Source organism: Mustela putorius, unplaced genomic scaffold (genome assembly GCF_011764305.1).
Source record: "Mustela putorius furo isolate JIRA1106 unplaced genomic scaffold, ASM1176430v1.1 tig00000224_pilon_pilon_pilon, whole genome shotgun sequence".
Taxonomy (NCBI): Eukaryota; Metazoa; Chordata; class Mammalia; order Carnivora; family Mustelidae; genus Mustela; species Mustela putorius.
Window position 1 is genome coordinate 10284756 of NW_025421321.1, and position 25573 is coordinate 10310328.

General features: G+C 45.9%; 1 protein-coding gene across 4 annotated transcripts in view; it reads left to right on the forward strand.

Moving 5' to 3' along the window:
- Window positions 1–18059, forward strand: part of CHST10 (carbohydrate sulfotransferase 10) — a 31069-nt gene extending 13010 nt beyond the window's left edge. For all 4 annotated transcript variants that reach the window (XM_045077715.1, XM_004753023.3, XM_045077716.1 and 1 more), the window contains exons 5-8: window positions 6365–6456; window positions 12062–12296; window positions 14594–14699; window positions 16207–18059. In XM_045077715.1, coding sequence (XP_044933650.1) covers window positions 6365–6456; window positions 12062–12296; window positions 14594–14699; window positions 16207–16744 — 971 coding nt within the window. In that variant the 3' untranslated portion in view covers window positions 16745–18059. The remainder of the gene's footprint in view (window positions 1–6364; window positions 6457–12061; window positions 12297–14593; window positions 14700–16206) is intronic.
- The last annotated feature ends 7514 nt before the right edge of the window (window positions 18060–25573 follow it).

Below are 25573 nucleotides of genomic sequence, written 5' to 3' on the forward strand. Positions count from 1 at the left end.
TGTGGACGTGGGTGTGCACAGCATCTTCACTCCGTACAGTCTTCACACATCCTCCTGTAGGTGGTGGCCCTTAGGAAGAATATCCTACCCTCAGGAGAATATCCATCCATTCCAGCCATTCTCCCTGCTTTCTCCCAGCAGTTGCACGAACGGTGCCCTCTGAGTGGCCCTCAGGCTCTGGGCTCCACTTCAGCCCAGAGAGCTCCCTTCTGTGCCGAGGCTGCCCAGTGCCCCACCCGTCCTGCTCCCATTCATTCTCTTTCTTTCTCCCTCTCTCACGCTGTTTGTAGAGGAAAAACAGGGCTGGAAGGCAGATGTGTAGGCCAAAGATGGAGGCCCTAAAATTAATCACAAGAGGTGGTTCTCACCTCTAGGGTTTCCACTCAGTAACTCAGCCTCTTTGTGCTCAGGCCTGGCAGGCCTGACAGGTACACACTCCCACCTTCCAGGAGCTCTTGGGAGAACCTGAAATGTTTTCACAGCCTTGGAATGGGTGTGTCAACTGCAGGTATAGAGGGTGGTCAGGAGCATCACAGAGCATTGTGGGTAATCACAGATAATGATGGCTCCCACTTGGGACCTGGGCCTTTGTTAGAACAACAGGTACCAGATCTGCGGGGGTCATTGGACTCAGATGATCTTAGCTTGACCATTTAGATGTTTCTCCAGCTGCTTCAGTCCAGTCCCACTTACCTCTGATGGAGATCCCTCATTAAGAGTTAGAGCAGTGGTTCTCATCCCCAGGACACTTTAGAACTATCTGCAGGACTTCGTAAACCTTTTTCTCCTGGCTCAACCAGAGACCAAGTGAGTTAGAATCTCTAGGACTGCAGCTCTAGAGAACCGCAAATGTAGAAAAAGCTGCAGCTGCTCTGACTATGAATTTGTTGTTACCCCAAGTCCACACGCTTTACTCATGATTCCCTTAAATGTCACTTCCTGGTAAGGAAGGCACTTCAGAGGCAAGTCACGAGGTCATATTGTTTATGGTTTACTTCGTTTTAAAAACTAGGAGTATAGGTATTGTATTTTATGAGACTTCCACCAAAAATAACTAAGTGAGATGTGTGGCTTTGGATTACAATGTTTTCTGGCAGAACTGCCTCTGAAGAGCACATCATTCCTCAGTGGTATCTGAGAAGTGACATGTCATTCTGCTAGGATGTGGCAAGTTTTATGCTGACCACTTTCAAGAAAGTGTAGAAGCTCTAGAGGGTTTTATGATATGTGGAGCAAACAGTTAAAGGGGTAGAAGGTGAAACCTACAGGGAAGGATGAAAAGCTTCAGGATTTTAAAGCTGGAGGAAAGATCTGTGGTCATCTTGGGTGCTGCTCACCAACTAGTTCTTGCACCCTTGGATGTTCAGTGTGGACCTGTGGTTAGTGAATGGGAGCACAGTGATGCAGACAGCTTCTGGTGGGAACCCTTGAGCCAGTGCACACTTGCCCCACTGCCCTCTCCCACCTCCAGGAAGCAGGGCGGCTGCCAGTGAGGACAGTGTTAGCCCCATACTGTGCAGGAAACTTAAGAGTGAGAACCCTTTGTTGTCAGGCCCAAAACATTACCCAGCCTTTCTTGAGCACACAAAACTTATCTAATTGTCCCTAAGTACCTGGTGGGGATCATGAAGATGGATGTTTACTGGCTGAGTTCTGAATGAAGGAAATGAGCTTGCATGCAGTGTGTCTTGCCAGTCTGGGTGACTGAGCAGGGATGGAGCACCCATGAGAAGTGAAACACACAGTCTCCGAGGAGGTCATCCGAGAGGGCATCTCCTGCCCCTCTAGGGCTGTGGTTTCGGGGGTATAACCACTTAGCCTTAGGGGGCCCCTTTTGTCCAGGGAGGCATTTAAGCTCCCTGGTGGATCTGGGAGTTATACAGGAAACTGAAAGATGTTTGTAAACATGTGTCTGGAAGAGATTTTTCTCAGGTGCCGGGATTTATTTCGCTCATGTTTACAATGTTTTGGTTTTGGAATCAAAAGCCCAATGTGAAGTGTCATCACAAAGAAGAGACTGACAACACAGCAGTCTCCCAAATGGTGAAGTTCCATTTCCTGTAAAGCAGATAGCAGATCTTGGTTTCAGCTTCAGGGAGCCGATTGTAACTCCGGTGTCTGGGGCTGCTCCTTGCATCTCTGACCTCTAGGATCCTAGCAGGGCTCTCCTCCAGTCTGTTGCTGTGCGTGTGTTTTCTTCTCACCTACCTGTTCCTCGTGATTTTCCTGCCACTTAAACTGATAGGAAGAGATTTGTTTTGAAATGCTGTTTAAAGCCTTGCTTACCTTTTTAAATTTTTTTATTTAGTGTTATGGTCTGTCTTCAGCTCAGCAGTGAAGCCACAGAATTATTTGTAGCAACGACTCCCCCTTGCTTAACAAACCTCAGTGTCCTGTGGAACCAAGTTTCCGGTGTTATAACTAGACTGTATCACAGGGAAATAAAGCCCATTCAGTGATGGGAATTTGATGGCATGGTGTGGTGAGACAAGAAATTAAAAACGACATCCAGTTATGAATCTGGTATGTATGTGTAGACACTGATTTTTATTCTCAGCGCAGTTCAACTTCCTAATCCAATCTTTTGTCTCCGCTCAGCCCCTCGCTTTGGCTGTAAGCTACTTAAGGGCAGAGCCCATGCCTTGAATGTCTTTGCCTGACTTCTGCCAAGCATGTGATGGGGAGGTGACTGACATTGGGGGACTGATGCAGGCTAGTCAGGGAGATTTGCAGATGTGTTCACTTCTAGAGGAACAAGGTGGTGCATCCCTTGGCACTTGTAAAGACATTTTGTAGAACACTGTAAATATAACAATGAGTGTAACAAAGTGATCTGAAACGTTGAGGACACCTGGCCATAACTACAGGCTGAGAATCCTTGATTCTGGAGCTGGAGGCTTGCTCCTAAGGGGTCAGGATGGGGAAAGAGACTGCTCTTCAATCATAGCAGGGGTAACAGAATCAGCTGAAAAGAAATGGTTGTCAGCAGAGCAATAGAAACAAACAAAACCAAATGTAAACCATGTTACCACTTTTACTTGAAGCTACTTGAATGAGGACCCAGGAGAGGGGGGGGAAGCAAAGGTCAAGAAGTTCAAAATCATAAAAACTGGTGGTGACTGGCTGGTGTGTGTCATGTTGGAAGATGAGATGTTCCACGGCTGCCAAAGCCTGTTCTCTGTGCTTCCGAGTACTGGAAACAGGTTGGTTCAGAAATTCATTGATAAGTCAACTGTTTAGAATTCAAGATACATTGTCCCATCTAAAATGTTATTAAGGAAGGTTAGGATTCTGCAAAACCCATTCAGGCCTGGGGCAGAGCTAAGCATTGCAGTGCTCGTCTTAGAAGACACTGTCAGAACACGAAGTGACCAGACAAGCTTAGAATGTGAATTTTCTCGTTAGCATGTGAGTGCTCAAAAATGACAGGGTTGCAGAGGAGGAGAATGGATAGAGCATGGTCTCTTGGAGTCCTCAGAGTGCATTCAGGATCTCTGGGGCCTGAGGGTACTGATGTTTTTTCTGTTTCATACCGCAGATAGGGCTCTCTGACCTTGTCACAGCTCCTGCGTACAGCTTTGGCTGGGATGGTGTTTTGAATCGCACATAGAATAGACCAGAGATTTTAGTGGCATTGCTAAAGGTGTGTGGCAAATGTTTATATTGGAGTCTGATAACCTAAAGGTATTTAATGAGTAGGGAGATGGGATAATTATTGTTGTCGGATACTTGGAAGATGTCTTTACCCTCCCTTAGGAGGGAGGACACCAGGCCATAGTGTGTACTTACAGCATGCAGCTGGGACCTACGGGAGGTGTAGCAGCCTAACCTGTGCAGGTGGAAGGCTGCAGGTCAGTGTGTGTTCATGACCAAGAGGAGGAGGTTTTGATTGTTTTTTAAATGAAATAAATGTGCCTTTTTTCATGCTTTGTTACGCTGATTTTTTATGTTTTCTTTTGCTACCTACTTTTTCTAATTATGTTTTTAGACATTGCACAGTTTCCAAAGTAAATGTTTCTTTGGTTGTAGAGATCTGAAAATTATCTTCAAATTCTACCCAAGTGTTTCTCCCAAAGCAATTTTTTGTAAATTATTACTCTGGACTAGAATTTTATAAGATTGGTCTGATCTCATCTCACTTTGCATGAATTTTTAAACTAATGTGTAAATACTAACTTGACTGCTAACTTGGGTTTATGGTTTTTGGTTTTTTTTTTTTTTTTTAAGATTTGAGAGAGAGAGAGAGAGAGAGAAGTGGGGGAGGGGCAGAGGAGGAGAATCTCAAGCACAGAGCCCAACTGGAGGCTCCATCTCACAACTCAGATCATGACCTGAGCCAGAACCAAGAGTCGGACACTTAACCAACTGAACCATCAAGGCGCCCCTAACTTGGTTTTTTTAAATTACACCTTTAATTTTGAGATCACTGTAGAGTCATATGCAGTTGTGAGAATGCAGAATCCTATGTACCCTTTACTCTACCCCAACAGTAACATGTTCCAGAACTGTAGTGCAGAGTTGGAATCACAGTATTGACATTGATACAGTCAAATGCAGAACATCTCCATCGCCACAAGGAGCCCTGGGGTGCCTTTTTTCCTTTTTCTTTTTCTTTTTCTTTTTTTTTTTTTTAAGATTTATTTATTTATTTATTTGGGAGCAAGAGAGCATGAGGAGGGAGGCAGAGAGAGGCAGAAACAGACTCCCTCTGAGCAGTGAGCCCCATGCAGGGCCTGATCCCAGGACTATGGGACCATGACCCAAGGCAAACACAGACACCCAGCCACATGAGCCATCCAGGTGCCCTGTAGCCATATCTACCTCCCTCTCCCTGTTTCCATCCCCTGGCCCCTACCTGCCTTGGAAACAACTAGTCTAGTCTCTCCCTAATATATTTTTTAAGAATGTTATATACAGGGGCACCTGGGTGGCTCAATGGGTTAAGCCTCTGCCTTCAGCTTGGGTCTTGATCTCGGGGTCCTGGGATTGAGCCCCACATCAGGCTTCTGCTCAGCAGGGAGCCTGTTTTCCTCTCTCTCTCTGCCTGCCTCTCTGCCTACTTGTGATTTCTGTCTGTCAAATAAATAAATAAAATCTTAAAAAAAAAGATGTTATATACAGTATATGATCTTTTGGCCTTGGCTCTGTTTGTTCAGCATAATTTCCTGAAGATTCATCCAGCTATTATTGTGTGTCTCGATACTTTGTCCCTTTTTATTGCTGAGTGGCAGTTCATCATATGGATGACCCACTGTTGTTTATCCATTCACCTCATCTGGGGTTTTTTTCCAGTTTGGGGCTATTATTAATGAAGCTGCTATAAACATTTGTGTATAGGTTTTTATGTGGATATAAGTTTTCATTTTTCTGGGATAAGTGCCCAGGAATGCAATTACTAAGTCATAGGGCAGTTAAAGGCTTAGTTGTTGTTGTTGTTGTTGTTTTTGTAAGATTTTACTTATTTATTTGACAGAGACACAATGAGAGAGGGAACACAAGCAGGGGGTGTGGGAGAGGAAGAAGCAGGCTTCCCATGGAGCAGGGAGCCTGATGCAGGGCTCGATCCCAGGACCCTGGGATTACTACCCTAGCCAAAGGCAGACTCTTAAGGACTGAGCCACCCAGGCACCCCTAAGTGCTTAGTTTTTAAAGAAACTACCAAACTTTTCTAGAGCACCTATTCCATTTTACATTTCCACCAGCCATGTAAGTTCTTCAGTTTCTCTGCATCCTCATTAGCATTTGGAGTTTTCGCTATGTTTTATTTTAGCCATTTTGATAGGTGTGTAGTAGTATCTCATTGTGGTTTTCATTTGTATTTGCCTGATGACTAATGACATTGAATATCTCTTCATGTTTTATTTGTCATCTGTAGATCCTTTTTGGTAAAATGTCAGTCCATGTCTTACCCATTTTCTTGTTTTTATTTTTTTTTATTATTTTTTTTTAAGATTTTATTTATTTGACAGAGAGAGAGAGAGAGATCACAAGTAGGCAGAGAGGCAAGCAGAGAGGGGGGGGGAAGCAGGCTTCCTGCTGAGCAGAGAACCCGATGTGGGTCTTGATCCCAGGACCTTGGGATATAAGTTTTAAAAAAGTTTTATCACATTGAAGTGCTGATTCATTTTGAATTTGTTCTTAAATAAAGTGTGAGGTCAAGTAAAGGTTCTTTTTTTCTATAGATGTCTAGTTGCTGAAGAACCATTTGTTGAAAGGACTCTCCTCCACTGAACTGATTTGGCACCTTTGTCAGATGTCTGTCGGGCATATTTGTGTGGGCCTATTTCTGGGGCCTTTGTTCTGTCCTGCTGATCTGTGTGTCTGTTATTCCATGAGAAGACACTTTAACCTCTCTGTCTCTTAGCATACAGTGCCAAACAGGAGTTCCTGTTCCTGACAGCTGTGCCAGATGCGGGGAAGTTGCCTGGAGAGAAGCACTTTCCTGAGGAACTGAAGGTGGGCACAGCAAGGCAGAGGGCACTGTCCTCTGTGACATGGTCAGCGTTGGGGGAGGTGCAGGGTTGATGCTTCCTTAGTGAGCTGTGGTGGCCCCTTCTCACCCCCTGTGGCCCCAGGGGGTACTCTTATCACATGGAACTAGCCACATGGAACTAGCCTCCCCTCTGTCTATGCTCACATCAGCTGGTGTCCTCTGACCGTCACATTCTCCTGCTGTGGAGTTGTGCCTTGTGTCACTTCAGCACATTTCCGCTCATCTTTTTAGCTTCTCCTAGGAGGTGGCATGGTCACATCTATTTTTATGTTCCTCAAAGCACTTTGTACATCATGGATCCTCTGTAAATGTTGATTATGTTGAATCCCTGACCAGCGGAGAAGGAGCCTTGCGGGGGAATGGAAGATGTTGGACTAGGTCAGGAGAAAACTAAGGGAGTGGGGAAAGGTCTGTGACCCAGAATCATGGACTTTTCAAATTAGAAGTGTTCTTGGACAGAAGAGCAGCCAGTCTCACCTCTGGATGGCATGGATGAAAGAACAGAGTTTAGGAAAAAGGCTAATTATTCCAAATTGTGTGGGACTTAGTGGCAGGGCCCAAGGCTGCTGACTTTTACCCAGGACTCACCTTCCTTGGTATTCTGACTCTTTCTCCTCAGTCTCCTTTGTCACAAAAATTCCCAATTGTTCCCCAGCCGAGATGCAGGGCACACTCTTGAGATTCCCCTCTCGCTCCCTACCCTACCCTACTCTGGGTCTGGAAAGTTTGGGTTGCAGGTATGTCTAAAGGAATGAAATGGGTAGATTGAGCTATAAGACATTTACCAACCCAGCATTAAGCCACAGAGAAAGAGATAATTCCCGTCCTTGATTTGCAGGATAAGGATAACAGATTAGAACCCAACAAAGTCTAGTGAGTATGCATGTGGTCAGAGTGACATGCTGTTGGAGTTTATAGGTAGCAAGTCACTGATTGATGGGTTAAGTCTGCAGAATTCCATGAAGCAGGCCTGGAATGTGGCTTTTAGGTTGAGGCTTTCCAGGATAAGGAAAGAGAGTGGATAAACCCCAGAGACAGGAAACCAGAAAAACCGGTAGGAAGTAATAGGGTGGCCTTAATAGAAGGAGGTAAGGAAATAAATGTTTAGTTAATGGGATCAGTAGTGACCAGGAGGTTGGGCAAGAGTTTGACAAGAGGAATAAGGTGCTGTGAGACTTCAGGGGTGCTGCTTGGCTGCTGAGGCTCGTAAAGAACAAAAGTGACCATCCTGGGAGGTCACTCTTGAGGGACGGAGGAGCACTCTTCCTGCAAAGACTGCGGGCCTGCGGAAGTAATCGTGGTTGGAAATACTGCATCAGAACATGCCTTGTGGTCCACAGAAGACTTCACTGGGTTTTAATCTTACTGGTCCTCAAAAACAGCCCTTTGAGCTGTAAGTATTTTTTTTTAAAGATTTTATTTATTTATTTGAGAGAGAGAGAGAAAGTACGAGTGGGAGGTGAGAGTAAAGTAGGCTCCCAGCTGAGCAAGGAGCCCACGTGGGGCTCGATCCCAGGACCATGGGATCATGACCTGAGCAGAAGGCAGACGCTTAACCAACTGAACCACGCAGACACCCTTGTGCTGTAAGTATTTTTACTCTCATTTTGCATTTGGAAAGTGTGAGGCTCAAGGAACAGAGCCAGTATGTCAGGGACAGCAAGTAGTGGGCTGGGACTTTCAAGTACATGTCCTCTGTTCCCTGTTCTTGCTTCCCTGTCCCCTTGATGCTCCCGAAACTCAGATGCAAGATAAAGAGAGTAGGAAACAGCGGTCAGACATAATTCTCTGAAACCAGGGGTCATTAGATGTTTAAACTCAGCATCTGTCTTTCCAAAAGAAAGGAGACTTATAAATGTAATTAGGTTGTGTAGCTTGCCTTTAAAAGTCTATTTCGTGCAGCTGTCGAATCAATGTGTTTGTATACCTGAAACTAATATAATGCGTTTCTCTTAGTATATTTGCAAAGAAAGAAAACAAAACCATGCCAGTCTATAAGCACAACTGAATGAGAAATGGTTTTTCTCTATATACAATGCTTAAGCTTGAAGAAGAACAGCTTTGAAAATGAGGGAGATTTTTCTACAGTTTCTCAAGAGCTCTTGTTTGGAGGTGCCCTGAGAAGCACAGCTCCTGAGTGTCATCCGCAATTCAGGTTAGAGCTAAGGTTTGAAGCAATTGGAATAGAGTGAGGAGAGGAGAGAAGTGAGGAAGAGTTGGGGTGAGGGAGGGAATGAGGTTAAATTAGACTCCATTTATGAAAGCAGGAAGGCAGGGGCCAGGGTGGCAGGCCTGTGCTTGTGTGCCCTGGGGAGGAAGGGAGGTCCCTGTGAAGGCTCAGAGCCAGGTAAGTCTGCAGGTGCCCACCCTCACTTCCAGAATGTGTTGACCTAAGGAAGACACTTCCCTTCACCAGGGAAACCCAGGAAATTGAGTCATACATGTGAGAAACTATGTCAGGGAGTTTGGTTATGGTATATCCATGAGGGAAGACCAGGGAGCTGGGGTGGAGGGGTAGAAATCTCTGTTATCCCAGTATTTCCAGGGTCCTTGTTCTCATGTGTTCTGGAAGAACATGCTCTTCTCCCCATTTTGTAACTGACCCAGTCCCTGGGGGAGGACTGGTTTTACAACTGCCCCATAAATTGATTGCCTAAATACACTAGTGCTTTTTTTTTAACCCTAGTGCGTTTTAACAGACAAAAGGGCATTTTGGTCCATTTAGTAATGTTAAGTTAGGGGACCCTCTGGTGTGAATTCTTGGGAAGAAATTCTGTGTAACTTAAAGGGAATGACTAGACAATAAACAGCAGCAGAAACATTTCAAGGAAAAGGGCTGAGGAAAAGGGCCATGACTGAGGTTGCCAAAGGAGTGGACTTGGAGGAACAGACTCTATTCAGAACTACCTTTTGGGATGCTTCTTGGAAAGCCAGAAGATCTCTGTGGGCAGACATTCCACCATGATGTGAATGGGGAGGGGTTAATAAGTCACTGAGGACACAGTGGCACTGAACTACTGGCATGTCTCCCACTGACCACTCTGTCTTCTTCACCTCCTACCCCCACCTCTGCATGTACACACACATACGTGGACAGTGCCACATGTTCTTCCTCAGCTGAGGCTTTCCCAGTGTCTCCACACAACACTTGCAACTACATCCAAACACAGAGTAAAGACTGGTAAATATTTTTCGAACAGTTCATTCTGCCGAGTGACAGAGCAGTAGTTTTGAGTCAAGTGTTAACAAAAGCCCTTTTCTGTTATAGATACTGTGTTAGGTTCTAAAGCAGTCCCAAAGTGTATCTGGCATGATTTGGAACTTGAGCTTTTTCGTCTTTTTTGTTTTTTTAAGTCAACTTTCTCATAAGAAGGAAAGTCAAACCCATTTTGCGTCTCCTTTCCTTGCCAACCATACTGACTCATCTTTGATTTATGGGGCACTTCAGGAAGTGGCTAGAAATAGTGGCTGTCTTTCTGTAGAAAAGGGGAAGAGGGAAAGATGAGAAGGGGCCCATGGCTATTAAGAAAGGGACAGGTAAGCCCTGGAAGGAAATTCAGAGGGTGTTCTGGCAGAGTTGTGGCTTTTAGTTGCTGCAGATCATGCTGAAGGAAGAGAGACATAAATGTGTTTGCAGAGCCACCTTTGGATACAAAAAGTACCCAAATGTGGTAGAAATCACTCACAGAGGACTTGAAACAGTTTAATAGAACTTTGTAGAAGTCATTATAGGTGCTCCCCCACCAGCTAATATTTTTAAACCAAGTTTTTTTTTTTTTTTTGATGAAGAAGGAAGATATACTCATGTATTTTAAAGAAATATCCTGCATTATAAGGAAAAAACAGCAACTATGGCCCATTGCAATCCATAGCTCTCTTCAACCACCGTCAGAACTTTTGTATGTCTCCTTTTTTAAAGACGTTCATTGAGGTATAACAAATATATGGTATAAGACTCCCATCTCCTGAGTAAGCACACAATTATACCTCTTAAACTATTTGTAATCAGAGGGGACAGGTTATACTTAGTAGTGGTGTCCATCGTATGTAAGCATAGCCAATGTGAGCAAATGCTGGGGTACATTGGTGCTGGTTTCTGCTCTAAAGAGTCCTCCCACCAGGTGGGAAAATCTATGTGAGATGCGGGACACTCTGACCCAGAAACCCCCACCTACCTCCTAACCTCAGATGACTTCCATACTCTGCCACATGTGAGCTCCACTCCTGCCTAAGCATCCTGAGGAAAAAAGACATTTTCTGAGCTGAGGATGCAGGTAGACAGGGCTCCCTGCTTTCCAGGAAAATTGGCAGAGAAGCCCACACTGATTTATCCTGGCAAAATGTGTAATGTTCTGGAACATTATGGAAAAAACCTAACCAGCACCTAGGTATTAAAAATGGGTTGCCCACAAAGAGTGGCAGTTGAGGCAGGGGTGGGTAGGGTGGGCTGCGGACAACCGCTGCAGTGTTGGGTGCCTGCTGGAGCCCACATAGGGAGAGTGATGACTCCGTGTGTGCAGGCTGCAGAGGAACCATCCTAGCACACACACACACACACACACACACGAAATTACACTGGTTTTGAGGGGGAAAGCTTCTGAGAGACCTGTTTGAGATAACTCCGAGGTGATCAAACACTTCAGAATCGAGACGTCACAGAGTAAACACAGCCCCAGCAGTGCCCTTGTGCAGGTGCACCCAACCTCAAACCCAGCTGGAGACCATGCCCCCCCCCCACCCCCAGGCCCTGTGGTCCACGTCTGCTCACTTCCAGGCCTGCTTTCCTGGCAGACAGGGTTTCTGGATCAGTGTCTTTGGCCAGTGCTCATATGGACTTCCCCGCCTGGTAGGAGGACATGGCAGAAACCAGCACCGGCATGCTCCAACACTTGCCCACAGAGGCCATGCTTCCTGGACAGCAGACACCACTACCACACAGAGCTCTCTTCTTAAACTGCATGCCAGAGAGGCATAACTACGTGCTTGTCACTGAGGAGATGGAATAATGGCTTCAGCATTTTGAAAACTCATACTGAATGACCTAGGGTGTGTTTCTCTAGTTAACAAACCATTCTACCGGTGTACCAGAGTCTTTGAAACAGCACATATGTAGATGACTGGTCCTCACGTACTGTCCGCACATGTACACTCAGAATTATGTGGAGGGAAGTGCTAGGGAGAAGGAGGGGGGTGGAACCTGGCCTTCACTGAAATCCCAGAATGCAAAGTATCCTGCTGTGTCCAGGACACTATGGGCCCTAATGCCTACCATCAGCAAAGTGGCAGGCAGAACTCAGCCGCACCTCCTCCTCGGTCTGAGCCGCTGAGGGTGAAGGAGCCTCCTCGTGTCTCTGGCTGAGCTTTGGTCCAGCCCATCCATGTCACCTGAATGCCAGGCCCCTGAAGGAGTCTCCCCTATTCTCTTCCCCCAGCTCTGGTTCTCACCGTTGCGTGTCAGCAGGCAGCATGAGGTCAGGGGGCAGGGCCTCCCTGGGGGGCTCCTGGGGCTCACTACTGTTTGCTATTGACTGAGCCCGTGGGCTGCTTCTGTCTCCTTGTTACCTGCAGCCCACCGGGAAGGTGCCTTCAGACAACCGGCTTGTTCAACCCCTCGTCTATGTGGAGCGCCTGGAACTCATCAGAAACGTCTGCAGGGATGAAGCCCTGAAGAATCTCTTGCACACCGCGGTCTCCAAGTTTGTCCTGGATCGGATATTCGTCTGTGACAAGCACAAGATTCTTTTCTGCCAGACTCCTAAAGTGGGCAACACCCAGTGGAAGAAAGTGTTGATCGTGTTAAATGGTGAGTGCAGGGCTGGGTGGATGTCTGTGGTCAGTGGACAGCAGGGTTTGCCTGGCTGGGGGCGTGGGGTCTGGGGGGCGGCAGCTTGGGACTGGGCAATGGAGGCAGCAGAGCGGGGCCAAAGGCAGGGACAGTTGTGGAAGGGCTGGTAACCTTATGGATGGTTCTCTGGAGTGTTTCCCCTGTTGGTGTTTACTTCTGGTTTAAAGCTGGTGGCTTGAAAGTTTTATATACTGAGGTTTTCAAAGGGCCACATCTGTGGTTGGAATCTCCTTTCCTCACTTTCCAGAATGGAATTCCTGACTCAAGCAGCCTGTCCACCCCCCTCCACCACCACCCTCCCCTGGGCTGATCCCTTTTCTTCTCTTCAGTGCACTGCCTTGGCGCCTTACTAGTGGTTAGCTCTCTCCTGATACGTTGAGGCTCCACACTCACTGGCCTCCCGGCTGCCCCTCTGTAGGGGAAACGCCTGCACCCATGCCTGGAAAGGGAGCCCTGTCAGGTGGACCTGGGGGCCCCTTCACCCACAGATGAAGTATTCTGTGCAACATGGCTAGAAAGAAGGGTCCCCATTTTATACTGAGCTTCCATATTCAGAAGATTGAATCAACTTGCTTCAGGAAATCAGATGTTTATTTGGGAACAAATTAGATCGTTGAAAAGTGACCTCATACTCTACTGGTTTTGATTACTCACTACTCTTTTCAGATACCATGTTTGTTTGTTTAAATCCCAATTACCCTGAGTTGGTCCAAGATAATTATGGGCTCTGTCTATTAACTTCAGCCTCAAAAGGAACAGAATTCCAGTCGACAGCAGTTGACTTCAGGACCAGGAATCAGCCCTCAGAGCTCTGTGGGAGGTGGCCCTGTGGTCTCTCTCCTCCAGCCCACCACTCCTGCTACTGTTCTCAGAGTTGGTGGTCAATGGTCCTTTTCCTGGTTGCTTTATTCGGCCTTTTTGTGGCTCTTTGGGGCGGGAGGTCGGGGGGAGACACTTGCCTCATCTTATGGTGTATAACTAATGTGTTTCTTGAGTAATCTGAGAGTGTATTGGATTTTTGATATCAAAAAAATGAGGTCACAAATCAAATTTAAAACAATGAATACACAAAAGTCTTATAAATCTGCCACCACAGTTCAAAACATTAGACTTTAAAGAAGTAAACACCAATTTATAAGTACAGGATAAAAATAGGGGCAGGTTTGCCAGGTCATAAAATAGAAGATGGGCCTTGTGGCTCTCTTCAGTCATCCCTAGAGACGCTTGCATGGGGACAAGTACTTGAGCAGGTCCAGAGCTAGTTCTTCCATTACCCCTCGAGAGCAGATGTTTGTCTTGCTCATTTCGTGGCCATCCATAGCACTTAGCACAGAGTTCTGGAGTGGTGCTTACATACTTGGGAGGAGGGGTGAATCAAACAGTCAAGCCAGTGGCTGCTGTGTAGATGGCCCAACAGAGATCCTTCCCTGCCAGACTTCAACACAACAGGATTAAGACAACGATAGATGGGAAGGTTTGTGGAGGCTTGGCTAGAACCTTTGTGGATACCGATGCTTTGTGTCTGTTTGTCTTGAGAAGAGAATGAAAAACCTGCCCAGTCCAGCAACCTGAGGATGGGGTCCACCCAAGACCCCAGCACTGACCTGGGTGCTGTGGCTTTGATCCTGTCCTGCCTTCCTAGACACTTTGTCTTCCTCGTCCCCTGCCTCAGCTATATCACACTATTCCCACAGCATTGGTCAGGTTTTCCCAGCACCAGTCGGCTTTGCCACTTATAGTCTGGTACATGGTAACATTGCCTAGGACCACCTTAGGCTTAGGGATGTGGAGCTGGGAGAGCCAGGCCTATTGGAGATGATTGGCCCCCAATGGGGGCATCAGCCAGCAGTATTTCTTGGTCCTGCTGCTCTGGCATTTTCCCCCAGTTTCAAAGTAGAATGAGTATTGCTCATTTTAGGAATCCTTTCTGCACACAGGGATCTTTTTTAAATGTACAATTTCACCTAATTTAGGTGTTTTGCCAGGGGTAGGTATTAGCAGTGTTTACCGCCCGCCCACCCCCGTTTCCTGCTCTCCCCACCCCAACTCGTCTGTTTCCTCTAGTTGGCTTATGGATTACCAGAAGATTTTCTTCACTCTCTCATCCTGCTGGCAGAAGCAATTGGAATTAAAGACCTAAACTGGGATTTAAGGGGAGCTTGCAGGGAACATGGAGGCCAAAGTAAGAGACCAGGCATCTTCCTTTAAGGGTAGCACTGAGGCAGCCAACCTGTTCTCCCATGTTTCCTTCCCAGGAGCTTTTCCTTCCATTGAAGAGATCCCTGAAAATGTGGTTCATGACCATGAGAAGAATGGCCTCCCTCGTCTCTCTTCCTTCAGTGATGCAGAAATTCAGAAGCGGTAGGAGTAGGTTCCTAAGGGGAGGGGAATTTGGGTAAGACCCGAGGCTCATGTCTGTCCTTTCCATATGCCTCAGATTGCTCCAAGGACTGCTGGGGGCTTTTGGTTTACATTTGTGAGAGGCAGCTGAGCATATGGCCCATGTTCAGTGCATTTAAATTCACAAAACTCTGTGAGAATTTCAGAAAATCTTCTCCACCCTTACCTTCATGCAGTCCATTGAAACAAAGGTTATATAATTTTCTTAATAGAAGTGAGTAGTCATTTTTGTTCTGCTTTGATTCTGTTAAGTTTTATGGATTCTTTATTGAATATAACCTTTAGGTCACAGGGAAGGGATTTGGATTACAGGGGAACCCCACTTAGTGTTTGAATTTTTTTCCAGAGGCCTTGCACCTGCTTCCGTGGTAGCTGCCCAGAGGACAGGTGGTGGGGACTGGACCTAACACAGGCAAAAAGAGTCAGACCTCACTGATCACAGTGAGGATAGAGACTAGCTAGGCATGTTAAAAATGACTTAGCTAGGAAACTGAAAATTTCTTGTTATTAGCTGTGAAATGACACTGCAGAACAAGACTCAGAAGGAATCTGAACCCTTGAGCAGCAAGTCGATGTCAGGGCACCAAAGGAACTTTGACCTCCCTTGCTTTTTGGCTATTTGATTCTCATTACTTCTAGTGCTGGTTGTTTAGTCTTCCCAGTTTGTGCAAAACCTGTAAAACACAGGTGTTAGGCAGCATCTGAGAGGCCCCCAGCTAAGTGCGGGCCTCTCTGTCCAGCTGAGCGCTGGTGTCTTGGGAGCTCTTGTGAGAGAAATGAGCTCAGGCGTATAAGGCCATGAGCCATTTTCCAGTATGGAGTAGGCGCTGTAATTATGGCAGTGGCCAGTGTTGTCATTATTCTGTCAGCACCATAATAGGCCTGTCCCGCAGCTGCCTCTGCGCCACCCCCACCACTGTGGGCAGTGCCCCGGTCCGCCTTCCTGCCAGCTAGAGCTACAACCTCGCCGCTCCCCCTCTCACCTGCACCCTACTCTGGCTGGCCCTTCCCCTGGCAACTGCAAATTGTGTTTATACAGAGATCCCTTAGAGTATCTTCCTTTGGTCTCCACCATTCCTACCTCACTCAGGGTTCCTGACCTTTTCGGGTCTGTACCCCAAAACAAGTCTTTCAGACATCTTTGAAGTTTTGCAATATTTGTGTATCTGTTGAGCTAAGTAGTGTCTTCACAGTGGCCCTCTGGGGTGATGAGTCCTGTGGCCTGGGACAGTTAATGGTTTCTGAACCTCTCTTTCCGCACCATAAGGTGGGCCAGTAACAGGCTTTGCTGCCGGAGGCAGCTGGGTGGATTCAGAAATGTGTGGAACTCGCTCCTCACCAGAGGGCGCGTTCTGGCCACCGCGGCTATGGCTGCTCCAGCAGGCACTCTGCCCTCGTGCCCCCTCACCCTGGCTACCACTGGCAGCCAGTGGCCTAACTGCATGTTTCTCTTCATTTCTCTTCTTAGCTTGAAAACGTATTTTAAGTTTTTTATTGTCAGAGATCCCTTTGAAAGACTGATTTCTGCATTTAAAGATAAGTTTGTTCACAACCCCCGCTTTGAGCCATGGTACCGGCATGAGATTGCCCCGGGCATCATCAGGAAATACAGGAAGAACCGCACGGAGACCAGGGGCATCCAGTTCGAAGATTTTGTACGGTACTTGGGCGATCCAAACCACAGATGGCTGGACCTTCAGTTTGGGGACCACATCATTCACTGGGTGACATATGTTGAACTGTGCGCACCCTGCGAGATAAAGTACAGTGTGATCGGTCACCATGAGACCCTGGAGGACGATGCCCCCTACATCTTAAAAGAAGCCGGCATAGACCACCTGGTGTCTTACCCCACCATCCCTCCGGGCATTACCGTGTACAATAAAACCAAGGTGGAGCGCTACTTCCTGGGCATCAGCAAACGGGACATCCGGCGCCTGTATGCACGTTTTGAAGGGGACTTTAAACTCTTCGGGTATCAGAAGCCAGATTTTTTGTTAAACTAATATATAGAACTGTGAATTCAAATATCTGTTAGACCAGAGGCTAACCAGGTGGGAGATGGGAGTACAGAAATGTCCTGTCCTCCATTCCACTCTTTGTGGAGACGCTGCAGCCTCGCATGGACCTGGGCATGCCTCAGCTGATGAAGCTGGACCCTGACCGTTACAACTTAGTTTGGACATAAGATGCACTGAGGGCCCTGGCAGATCCCCCCTCGGTTCCCTCCCCTATCAATGCCATTAGGCCTTTACTCTCCTCAGAAGAGGAATGGGACCAAACATTTGCAGTTCAACAGTCTGGGAAGAAAAATTACATGGTGGAGGAGTCATTTCCCTCTGTCAGACCCACTGGAGGCTCCCCTGGAGAGGGAGGTGGTCCCGCCTGTCACTGAAGGATTGCAAGAATGGCACCCAGCACTTTGAGGAGAGATGGAGAAGCTAATGATCTGCAAAAATCACACAGGGCTAATACAGGATCAAATCTGAGTAATAAAATTACACCTGGCTTTCATCTTGGCACTGCTGTAATCACAGAGGCAAACCATCCTTTCCATGACTCTTTTGTTCCTGTGAAACTCAGAGGTGACCCGAGGGTACTTTTCGGCAGTCCATCTTTCCAGGATCTATGCCTGGGTACCTCTAGTCCATGTTTCTAAACTGCCTGCCAAACAGTTGTCTCCCCTCAGCCCAAGAGATGCAACTTTGGAAAGAGTGGTGTGTATATTCTTTCCCACCTGAGAGAGGGAACATCTTGGGGGGCCTTACGGGACATGTAGCAGGGGGAAAGGGAATGCTGGTTGGGTTCTGGCGCTCCAGCTGCTGTGGGATTGAGCACGCCTGCCCTGATTATTCTCCTCTTTGTCGCCTCTGGATGGACAATGCCTATCTCCAGGGCCCTTGGAGGCCCTAGGCAAGCCTGGGCCCCAGGCTGGCACCGCAGCATCAGTGCAGTGTACACATGCCAGTTTCCTTTCATCTCCTCAAAAGGCTTACCACTGGGCCCATTTCTGATAAGGCCATTTCTCCTGGACTCTTAAGTTGGATAATCAAATTCACCAGCAATAAAACCCCGGGCTGAGGCGTCTTCCAGGCATGGAGGCTTCCAGGCTATAAGCTACTATTTCAGATGTCTGTGACAGTGAGGGCTCCGGGGAGACTGGCCAGGCTTCCCTGCGAGAAGTCCTGAGTGCCCAAGTCTGTCTGGTGCCCACGCGCCCAGGTTTTCTTCAGGCACCCTCAACCTCCCCCTTCTCCAAATGGCTTCCTGAGTTTGTAAATGTGAAAGTAAAAGGAAATAAAAAATATGTGCCAAACCTGCCATGTGCTGCAGTTTCAGGGAATGTGCTCTGTGGCTACACATGGTCCCTGAGGCCCGGCGAGAGTGAGGGGCGGCTCTGACCGCTTAGGTGGCTGCTGGAGACAGGACTTGTGGAGGGGAGGCAAGGCTTGAGTGTGACCGTTGGCTGCATTGACGAAGGGCAGCCAGTGTGGTAAGCCTTTCATCCTCAACTGACGCACAAAGGATGTAAAGGAGTTATTTTCTAGAAAGTTTTAGCGGAGTCTTGTTAAAATCATTTCATACCTGATGAGCTGATTATCTCTTTCTGTTTGAAACATAATAGTCTGAATAACATATGTGAATTTAAGTTAAAAGTTTAATGATCATAGGCTGACTTAATAGGGTTGTATCTTAAGTTGCTTTCTCTTACTGGATTTCTCTCCTCACACGTTTTAGTTTTATTGGCCTTAAAGTCAGTCCTAATTTAAAAAGATGGCACTTCCTTTTAGAAACAAAAGGTTGGACACTGGGGTGCCAGCCCCACCCCCTATATCTGGCATTTAGATTTAGGTCATTTTTCTCTAGCATTTGGTTCATTTTCCTAACATTTTGCCAAAGGAGTAGAGACTGCCACCACAACCTCTCCTGGGCATTCCACAGTGTGTCCAAAACCTGCATTCCTGCAGCCCTCCCTACCCAGCGGGGCTCCTGACCCTGCACGGCCCCCTGGAACTATGCAGCCCCTTAGCCCTCACCCTTCACTGAGGTCGTCTGGCTTCTTCGACCTCCAGAACCCACTGCCTCCCTTCGGAGCCTGAGACAGCGTCCATGCCTGTCTCCTGAAGCAGCTTCCCCCCGCCCCACTGCTGCTCAGAGGGAGATTAAGGGCAGAAACCTGGAACAAACCTGACTGCCTCCTTCCTGGTGTCCTTACTGGCAACAGTCAGGACCTCCCTCTCCCAACAGTCCCAATCAATGGGGGCCTTCTCCGCTGCCCCCCAAAATCCCCCACCCCACCACTGCTGTGGGGGTGGGGCGAGGCCAGGCCAGAGGGGTGCCCCACCTGCCAGGGAGCATGTCCTCTGCCTCTGGGTAAGGAAGAGATGGGCAGCCAGAGGGCAGCCCCTGGGAAAGTCTAGGTGAGAACTCAGAAGTAACATTAAGCCTGGATTTAAAAGAACTAAAAAGCCACTCTGCGTCCCAGGAGTGGTCTTAAGATAGGAAGGGCAATCCCTAGCTTAAGTTTAAAAGTTTAATGATCATAGGCTGACTTAATAGGGTTGTATCTTAAGTTGCTTTCTCCTACTGGATTTCTCTCCTCACACGTTTTAGTTTTATTGGTCTTAGCTCCAAAAACCATTACAGTGAAGGGTTGAGAGCCAAGATGAAATTTGATTTTCATAGTGGCTAACTGTACACAGAGATGCAGCAGATCACCACATGCAGACAGCCTTTAATGCAAGGGTGTGGGAGGAAGAGCCTCTGACCAAGGAGGGGTCCCAGAAGGTTTTCAGGGATGTTGGTTTCCCGTGCCCCACACTTGACCCTTCACCCTTTACCCTACTCCCCCCGCACTCACACCATATCCCTGCTTCTCCCCTCTAAACCCCAGTATGGCCTGTTCAGCTGGAATCTCCAGAAGCAGGAAACAGCAGAAACCTGGATTAGGAGAAGGGAATAATCAAGACGGTGGCTATGTGAGAGGAAGCAAGCCTCGCCACCCCAACTGGATGAAATTTAAGTTGTTCAAGGTACATTTTCTGAGCCTTACCACCAGGGTTGCGAGGTTCCAGACCTGAACCCGGGACAACAAGCTCACAAGAGAGGAGAGGTGTGGGAAGTGGTGCAACAGGGCAGCACAGGCCCTCTGGTAAGTGGGGAAAGTTTCAGGTAGAAGCAGCAGGTATATGGGAAGGAGCAGGGGAGGTGTAGGGAGCAGAAAGTATAGCTTTGCTTCCTTGCCCCCAGGGCAGTCTCCCTGTCAATAGTTGTTACCTTAAAGCCATCTTAAATAAGGCTTGGATGAGAATATCACATCCATAATCTTTCTTCTCCTCAAGCTGAGTCACTGTTTACCTGACAAATCTAAATGGACCATTGTTTCAGGTATTTTTCAATCTTATTTCCTATTGTCTGGAATCTTTAAACACTCAATTTTTATAACCAAACAGTCTGTTTTCTTTTTGTCATTTTTATCCCAGGTGACAGTTTCACTCAGTATTGTACCACAGTGTGACCTGAGTCTCAATCCTTCTAGTCTATAGTATCTTTTTCTTTTTCTTTTTTTTTTTGGCACCACTGAGCACCTAACTAGTAGGTTATGTATATAAGTAACTAGCTCCAGTATTAAGGTATTAATTTCTTTATTAGATAGGATAACACTAGCTGTTGTAACAAACACCAAGATTTCAGTGGCTTAAGACAATAAAATGATTTTCTTGCACACATAACAACCAGTAGTCTTCCTTGTAGGCAGGGATTTTTCTTCCATCATATAGTTCCATCATTTCCAGGGTCTCATCCTCTCCTTCTAGGAGAAGGGTAATGAGCATGGAGGAGCATTGGAGACATTATTATGGACCATTTGGGCACATGTCTCCTACTTCATTCTTCGGGAACAGAACAAGTTCAAGGGAGCTAGGAAATGTTATTCCTGGCTTAATAGTTAATTCCTGGTGACAACTCCACAAATTTGTGGGGGATGTTGACAAGTTGGTAATAACCCCTATGTAACTTAGTGCTTTACCATTTATAAAACATTGTAAAGTAAATAATAACATGAACGAGGCCTAAAAGGTTTATTATCTCCATGTCATAAAGGAAGAAATGGATTCAGAGATGTTAACTCTGAAAGACCGTTTTCAGGGAGGCTTTGATGTAAAAATTGAAGTTAAGAGCTGATCACAAGCACAAATCTTTCCCACTAGCCATTTAAAAAGTTAAAAAAAAAGATACAAAAAACAAAAACCTACTAGTCTTGAATAAACTGTCATACGTATGGGACCTACACTTAATCTATATGCTTTACACTAGCTTTCTGCATTTAATAGGTTAGAATGTAAATTTAAAGTGTAGCAATAGCAACAAAATATGCTACTGTAAATGACAAAAGAAAAAAATAAAAATTGAGCCTTGGGACGGGCCCATTTTTACTGTAAATTATGATTCCATAACTGACTCATAGTAAGCAGTGTTTCTGGCCCCTGAGTATTGCTGCCTTGTGGATCTGATGTGATGTACAGTTCTGTAGGTGCACACTCTGGTCATTTCTCAAGCCATGTTTATTGCATCTGTTTTCTACTGTATGTGAGCAAGGTTTGCTGTCCAAGGTGTAAATATTCAATGGAAATAAAACTGGCATGGTACTTTAAAAAAAAAAAAAAAAGGATTATATAACCAGACGCTGGTTTCAGATCCAATGTGTAAAGAGCTTGCAAGTTATCGCTCCTGCCCTTATGACAATAATAGCAAAAAATGAAAAAGAAAAAAAAAAGCCCCTGAAAATCAATACCTTTTCTTGTACTCATCAGAGATGTGAGGTTGCAAGAAAAACTGCTGTCGTGAAATTCGTAGGGAAGGGTGAATACAGAAATTCACAGCTGAGCTCTCCTTACTTAAGGTAGAGGCTACCAGAGTCAAACTGGCAGGATCACTCAGATGGCAATTTTAACAAATTACTGGGTGCTGAGTGTGGGCTAGCTTGAAAGTGAGAATTCCTGGAGGCCACAGTCATAGGGGATTTTCCAGAGTTTCAAGGGTTTTACCTCCAGGAATTCCACCAGTTTTTTAAAGCAAAGAGTCAATAGATGCTTCCTGCTGGCTCTGGCAGGTGGAGGAAAAAGATAACCATTTTGAGATATGCCCTAACCATTCTCCGTGAGAAAGCCCTACTTTCTAGGAAGAGACTTTAGCAGAGCCTTCCCTTCCTGCAGGGAAGAAGGGCTTTAATCCAATTCCAGCCCCCTCACGCCTTCCTATCTCACCCTAATGGTAAAACAACAACATCAATAATAATAGTAATACCAAAAATCCCTTGTGAAGGTCAAAGCCCAGAGACACAGGCCCTAAAAGACTGAGATTTAATTATTAGAATTGTAGAATGCTTTCACTCCGCGCTACAGCTTGCCACCATATCAACAGGAATCAGATATAAATGAGTTACAACTGAAAGAGTGGAAAGAACAAGGTGTAGACTGTGAGGAGGAAGTCTTAGGGAAGACCCAAAACAACAGAGGACACAGAAGCAGGGACCATAGAGGAAGCTGAAGCCTCTGACCCCTGCAGTTACAACAAAAGTTAAACACAGTCCAGCTCCTAGCCAGATTAACATAAACCTTCACAGTAAAGGCCTTTAGGGCTGGAGTTTAACAAAAAATCACAGGGCATGCTAAACAAATGAAAAAAACCCACAATCTGAGGGCATTGACACCAAACTCAGATATGACACGGATGTTGGAATTATCAAACAAGGAATTTAAAACAACTGATTAATACACTGAGAGCTCCAATGGAAAAAAGTAGACCCCATAAAAGAACAGATGGGTAATGTAAGCTTGGAGATGGAAACTAAGAAAAATATGAAGAAAATACTAGGAATCCACAAAAATGTAACAAATTAAGAATGCCTTTAAAGGGCTCACCAGTAGACCCTGAAAGGTATCTGCAGCTCTAAGGTGCTGTTTAAAGGCAGCCTTAGGTTATTTATTCATGTATATGCAAACAAATTTAAGGACAATTGCTAAACAGTTTAAAAAGCAAATGTAATTGATATTCTAAGAGAAGAGATAAAATGGAGAGAATAAGACTAAAGAACTAGCCTTAAGCATGTTGCTCTGAGAAATTATCTGGAAACTAGAAGGATGATAAGAAAAATATCAGTGATGTATTCTCCAGTCTCAAGTGGGTCAGTAGATACTAGACAGTTGTGACCAAAAGCTGTGGACTTCCAGGCCAGGGACCACCCCATAGGAAAGCGTGATCACCCCCATGTAGGTCAGGAAGTCGGGGGAAACCCCAGTACCTCCAATCCGCTATGGCAGAAAGAAGTGAAAACCTGTTTCACCTCCCCCAATATATATGCACGAAACCTCGTTTCCTGATGTTTCACAATTTGGGCATTCCCATTGATGGTATCTCTTACTGATCTTAAAAAACAGCCAAATATGGGAACACATAAAATTTTGGATAAATCTCTAGTGGTTCCTTAGAAGGAAAAGGTCAAGAGCCTCTGATCTGCATGGTATTATTACACTCTCAAGTATAAGAAGATGAACAGGAAGACTGATGTGAAAATACCTATTTTACAGTGGGGGATATCACAGAACAAGAGCTGCAAAAGTTAAGGGGGCTTTAGGGCCACCCCTCATCCACCAGCAGTTTCTCCGCCAACTTTGTTTCACCAACTTCCTCCAGGGGGTGCTGTTTCCTATTCTCGATCCCCCACGCCCCTGCCTGCCCCAAACCTAGGTTCCCTTTAATGTAGGCAGGGAAGTTCCGTAATATTCTTAGCACAGTCATGACTGTTCAAAACACTACTGTACAGAAATTAGGCCCAGGATGTACATGGACAGATTTCTCTCTGCTAAATTACCCGTAGAGAATAAGAGGTCACATCAACAGAGGGATCACCGAAAATCTCCGAGCCATGGAAAAGAAATCTTGTCTATTTCATTAAATGGTAAACTCTAGAAACAAAGAGTGGAATCTTCCCTTCTCAGGAGGTTATTCTTAGTGGAAAATGCTGAAGCTTGCAGCTTTTGTTGTTGGGTGGGGGAGGCAATGGTAATGGTTCATTTTAAATCTGGAACCCATTGCTTTCGGTCTTCATATGATTCCCCTGTGATTTTACTCATGCTCACCCCAGGGATAGTTGGTGCAAATCAAGCTAACTGTATGTCTTGTTCAGAAAGGAATGGGGACTGACTGGGAGTCCAGAGCAGCTGTTCTGTTTGTGGAGGCTGGTTTTCAACTGCAGTGGAGAAAATGACAGTCCACTGCAGAGGCTCAACCTGCCCCTGCCTGGGACACCTCAGTGGCTCAGTTGGTTGAACAGCTCCAGTCAGGCTCAAGTCATGATCCCAAAGTTTCAGGATCGACCTCCCACATGGAGCCCTGCATGGGGCTCCCTCCTCCCCAGGAAGCCTGCTTCTCCCTCTCGAACTCCCCCCCCCCCGCCCGCCCGCTTGTGTTCCCTCTCTCGCTGTGCCTCTCTCTGTCAAATAAATAAATACAACCTTTATAAAGATGCTTCTGCCCAAACAGACACTCCTCAAGGCTTTGGTGTGAATTTCAAAAGAAATCTTTCCCCATGTCTGTCAACAATTGCATACTCACTGACGTCGATAAAACCCAGCTAACTGAAACCAAGCAATGAATGGTTAGGCATGTAGTTGTGAGCAGTTTCTTATTCGACAGCTTCTCAAACTTACAGATAAACTAATTATTCTACAGAAAGGCTTTCCTGCTTAACAAGACCCCAGCAACCAGTAAAAATAATATATGCAGTAAAAGCTTTCTGTGTGTGTGTTTGTCTGTGTATGCATGTGCATCTATCTATAAATATATGCACATATCCCTCTATCTGTAGTTACGTGTAATTTAGGTTCATTTCAGCAGGCCTATAGGTTACAGTCTTGGCAAACAGATAGGAAATGCATGCTTTACTTTCATGCGCTCACTGGGGTTTTCCTTCTGTAAAAGCTGTGTGCTCCACACATTGGCTGGTGTGTTGCTTCCCCTGTTACTGCATGGACACTTCACTGACAACCTTCAACCTGTACCACCTAAGATAATTGTCTCCTGCGCACAGAAGTCACAGCATCCTGTTGATTTCGCCTTCCCAATATTAATGGAAGGTGGCTTTAAAAATGTAGGTGGGAACCTGAATGTGAATGCAGTCACCTGGAGAGGCCTGGTGGATACAATCCTTTAATGCCATAAAGCAAAGAGGAGATAGGTATATAGTGAGTCCAAGAAGTGAGGACATGGTTTTTTCAGAAAGAGCTGTGAATGAAGACAATATAGAATAGGTATGATGGCTTTATACCTTTAATTTCTTCTTAGCCTACTTGCTTGGTTTTTACCAGATGATTCTGGAGATTGGAAATCAATTGCTAGGTGGCATATGAAACCGAGTTATATATTTAAAGACTACTTTGTGAAGAAGATTTGCTAGGGCATTTTGGAAAGTATTTGTGAAGAGAAATGTCCATTGTAACTCTGTGCAAGCTCAGGCTCAGAGTTTCCAAAGAAGAAAAAGGCCACGGAGTTTTTGTCCAATCAATAGCCTCATTACTGCTCAGCCAATAACTCCATTAACACTGAGAGCTGGTTTCCGCTTTTGGCAACAAGTTCTAAGTTTGAAGAATGACTGATGGTCACTTTCTACCGGCATCCACACTATCTCCTGCTCACTGTGCATCTGTGTCCCAGATGGTTGCAATGTTTCCCATAGTTTATTTTTATACTCTATGAAGCCTGTAAAATCTGTGCCTGATTTAAAAAAAAAAAAAATCTGCTAATGGCCAGTATATAAATGAAGTGATAGGGGATGT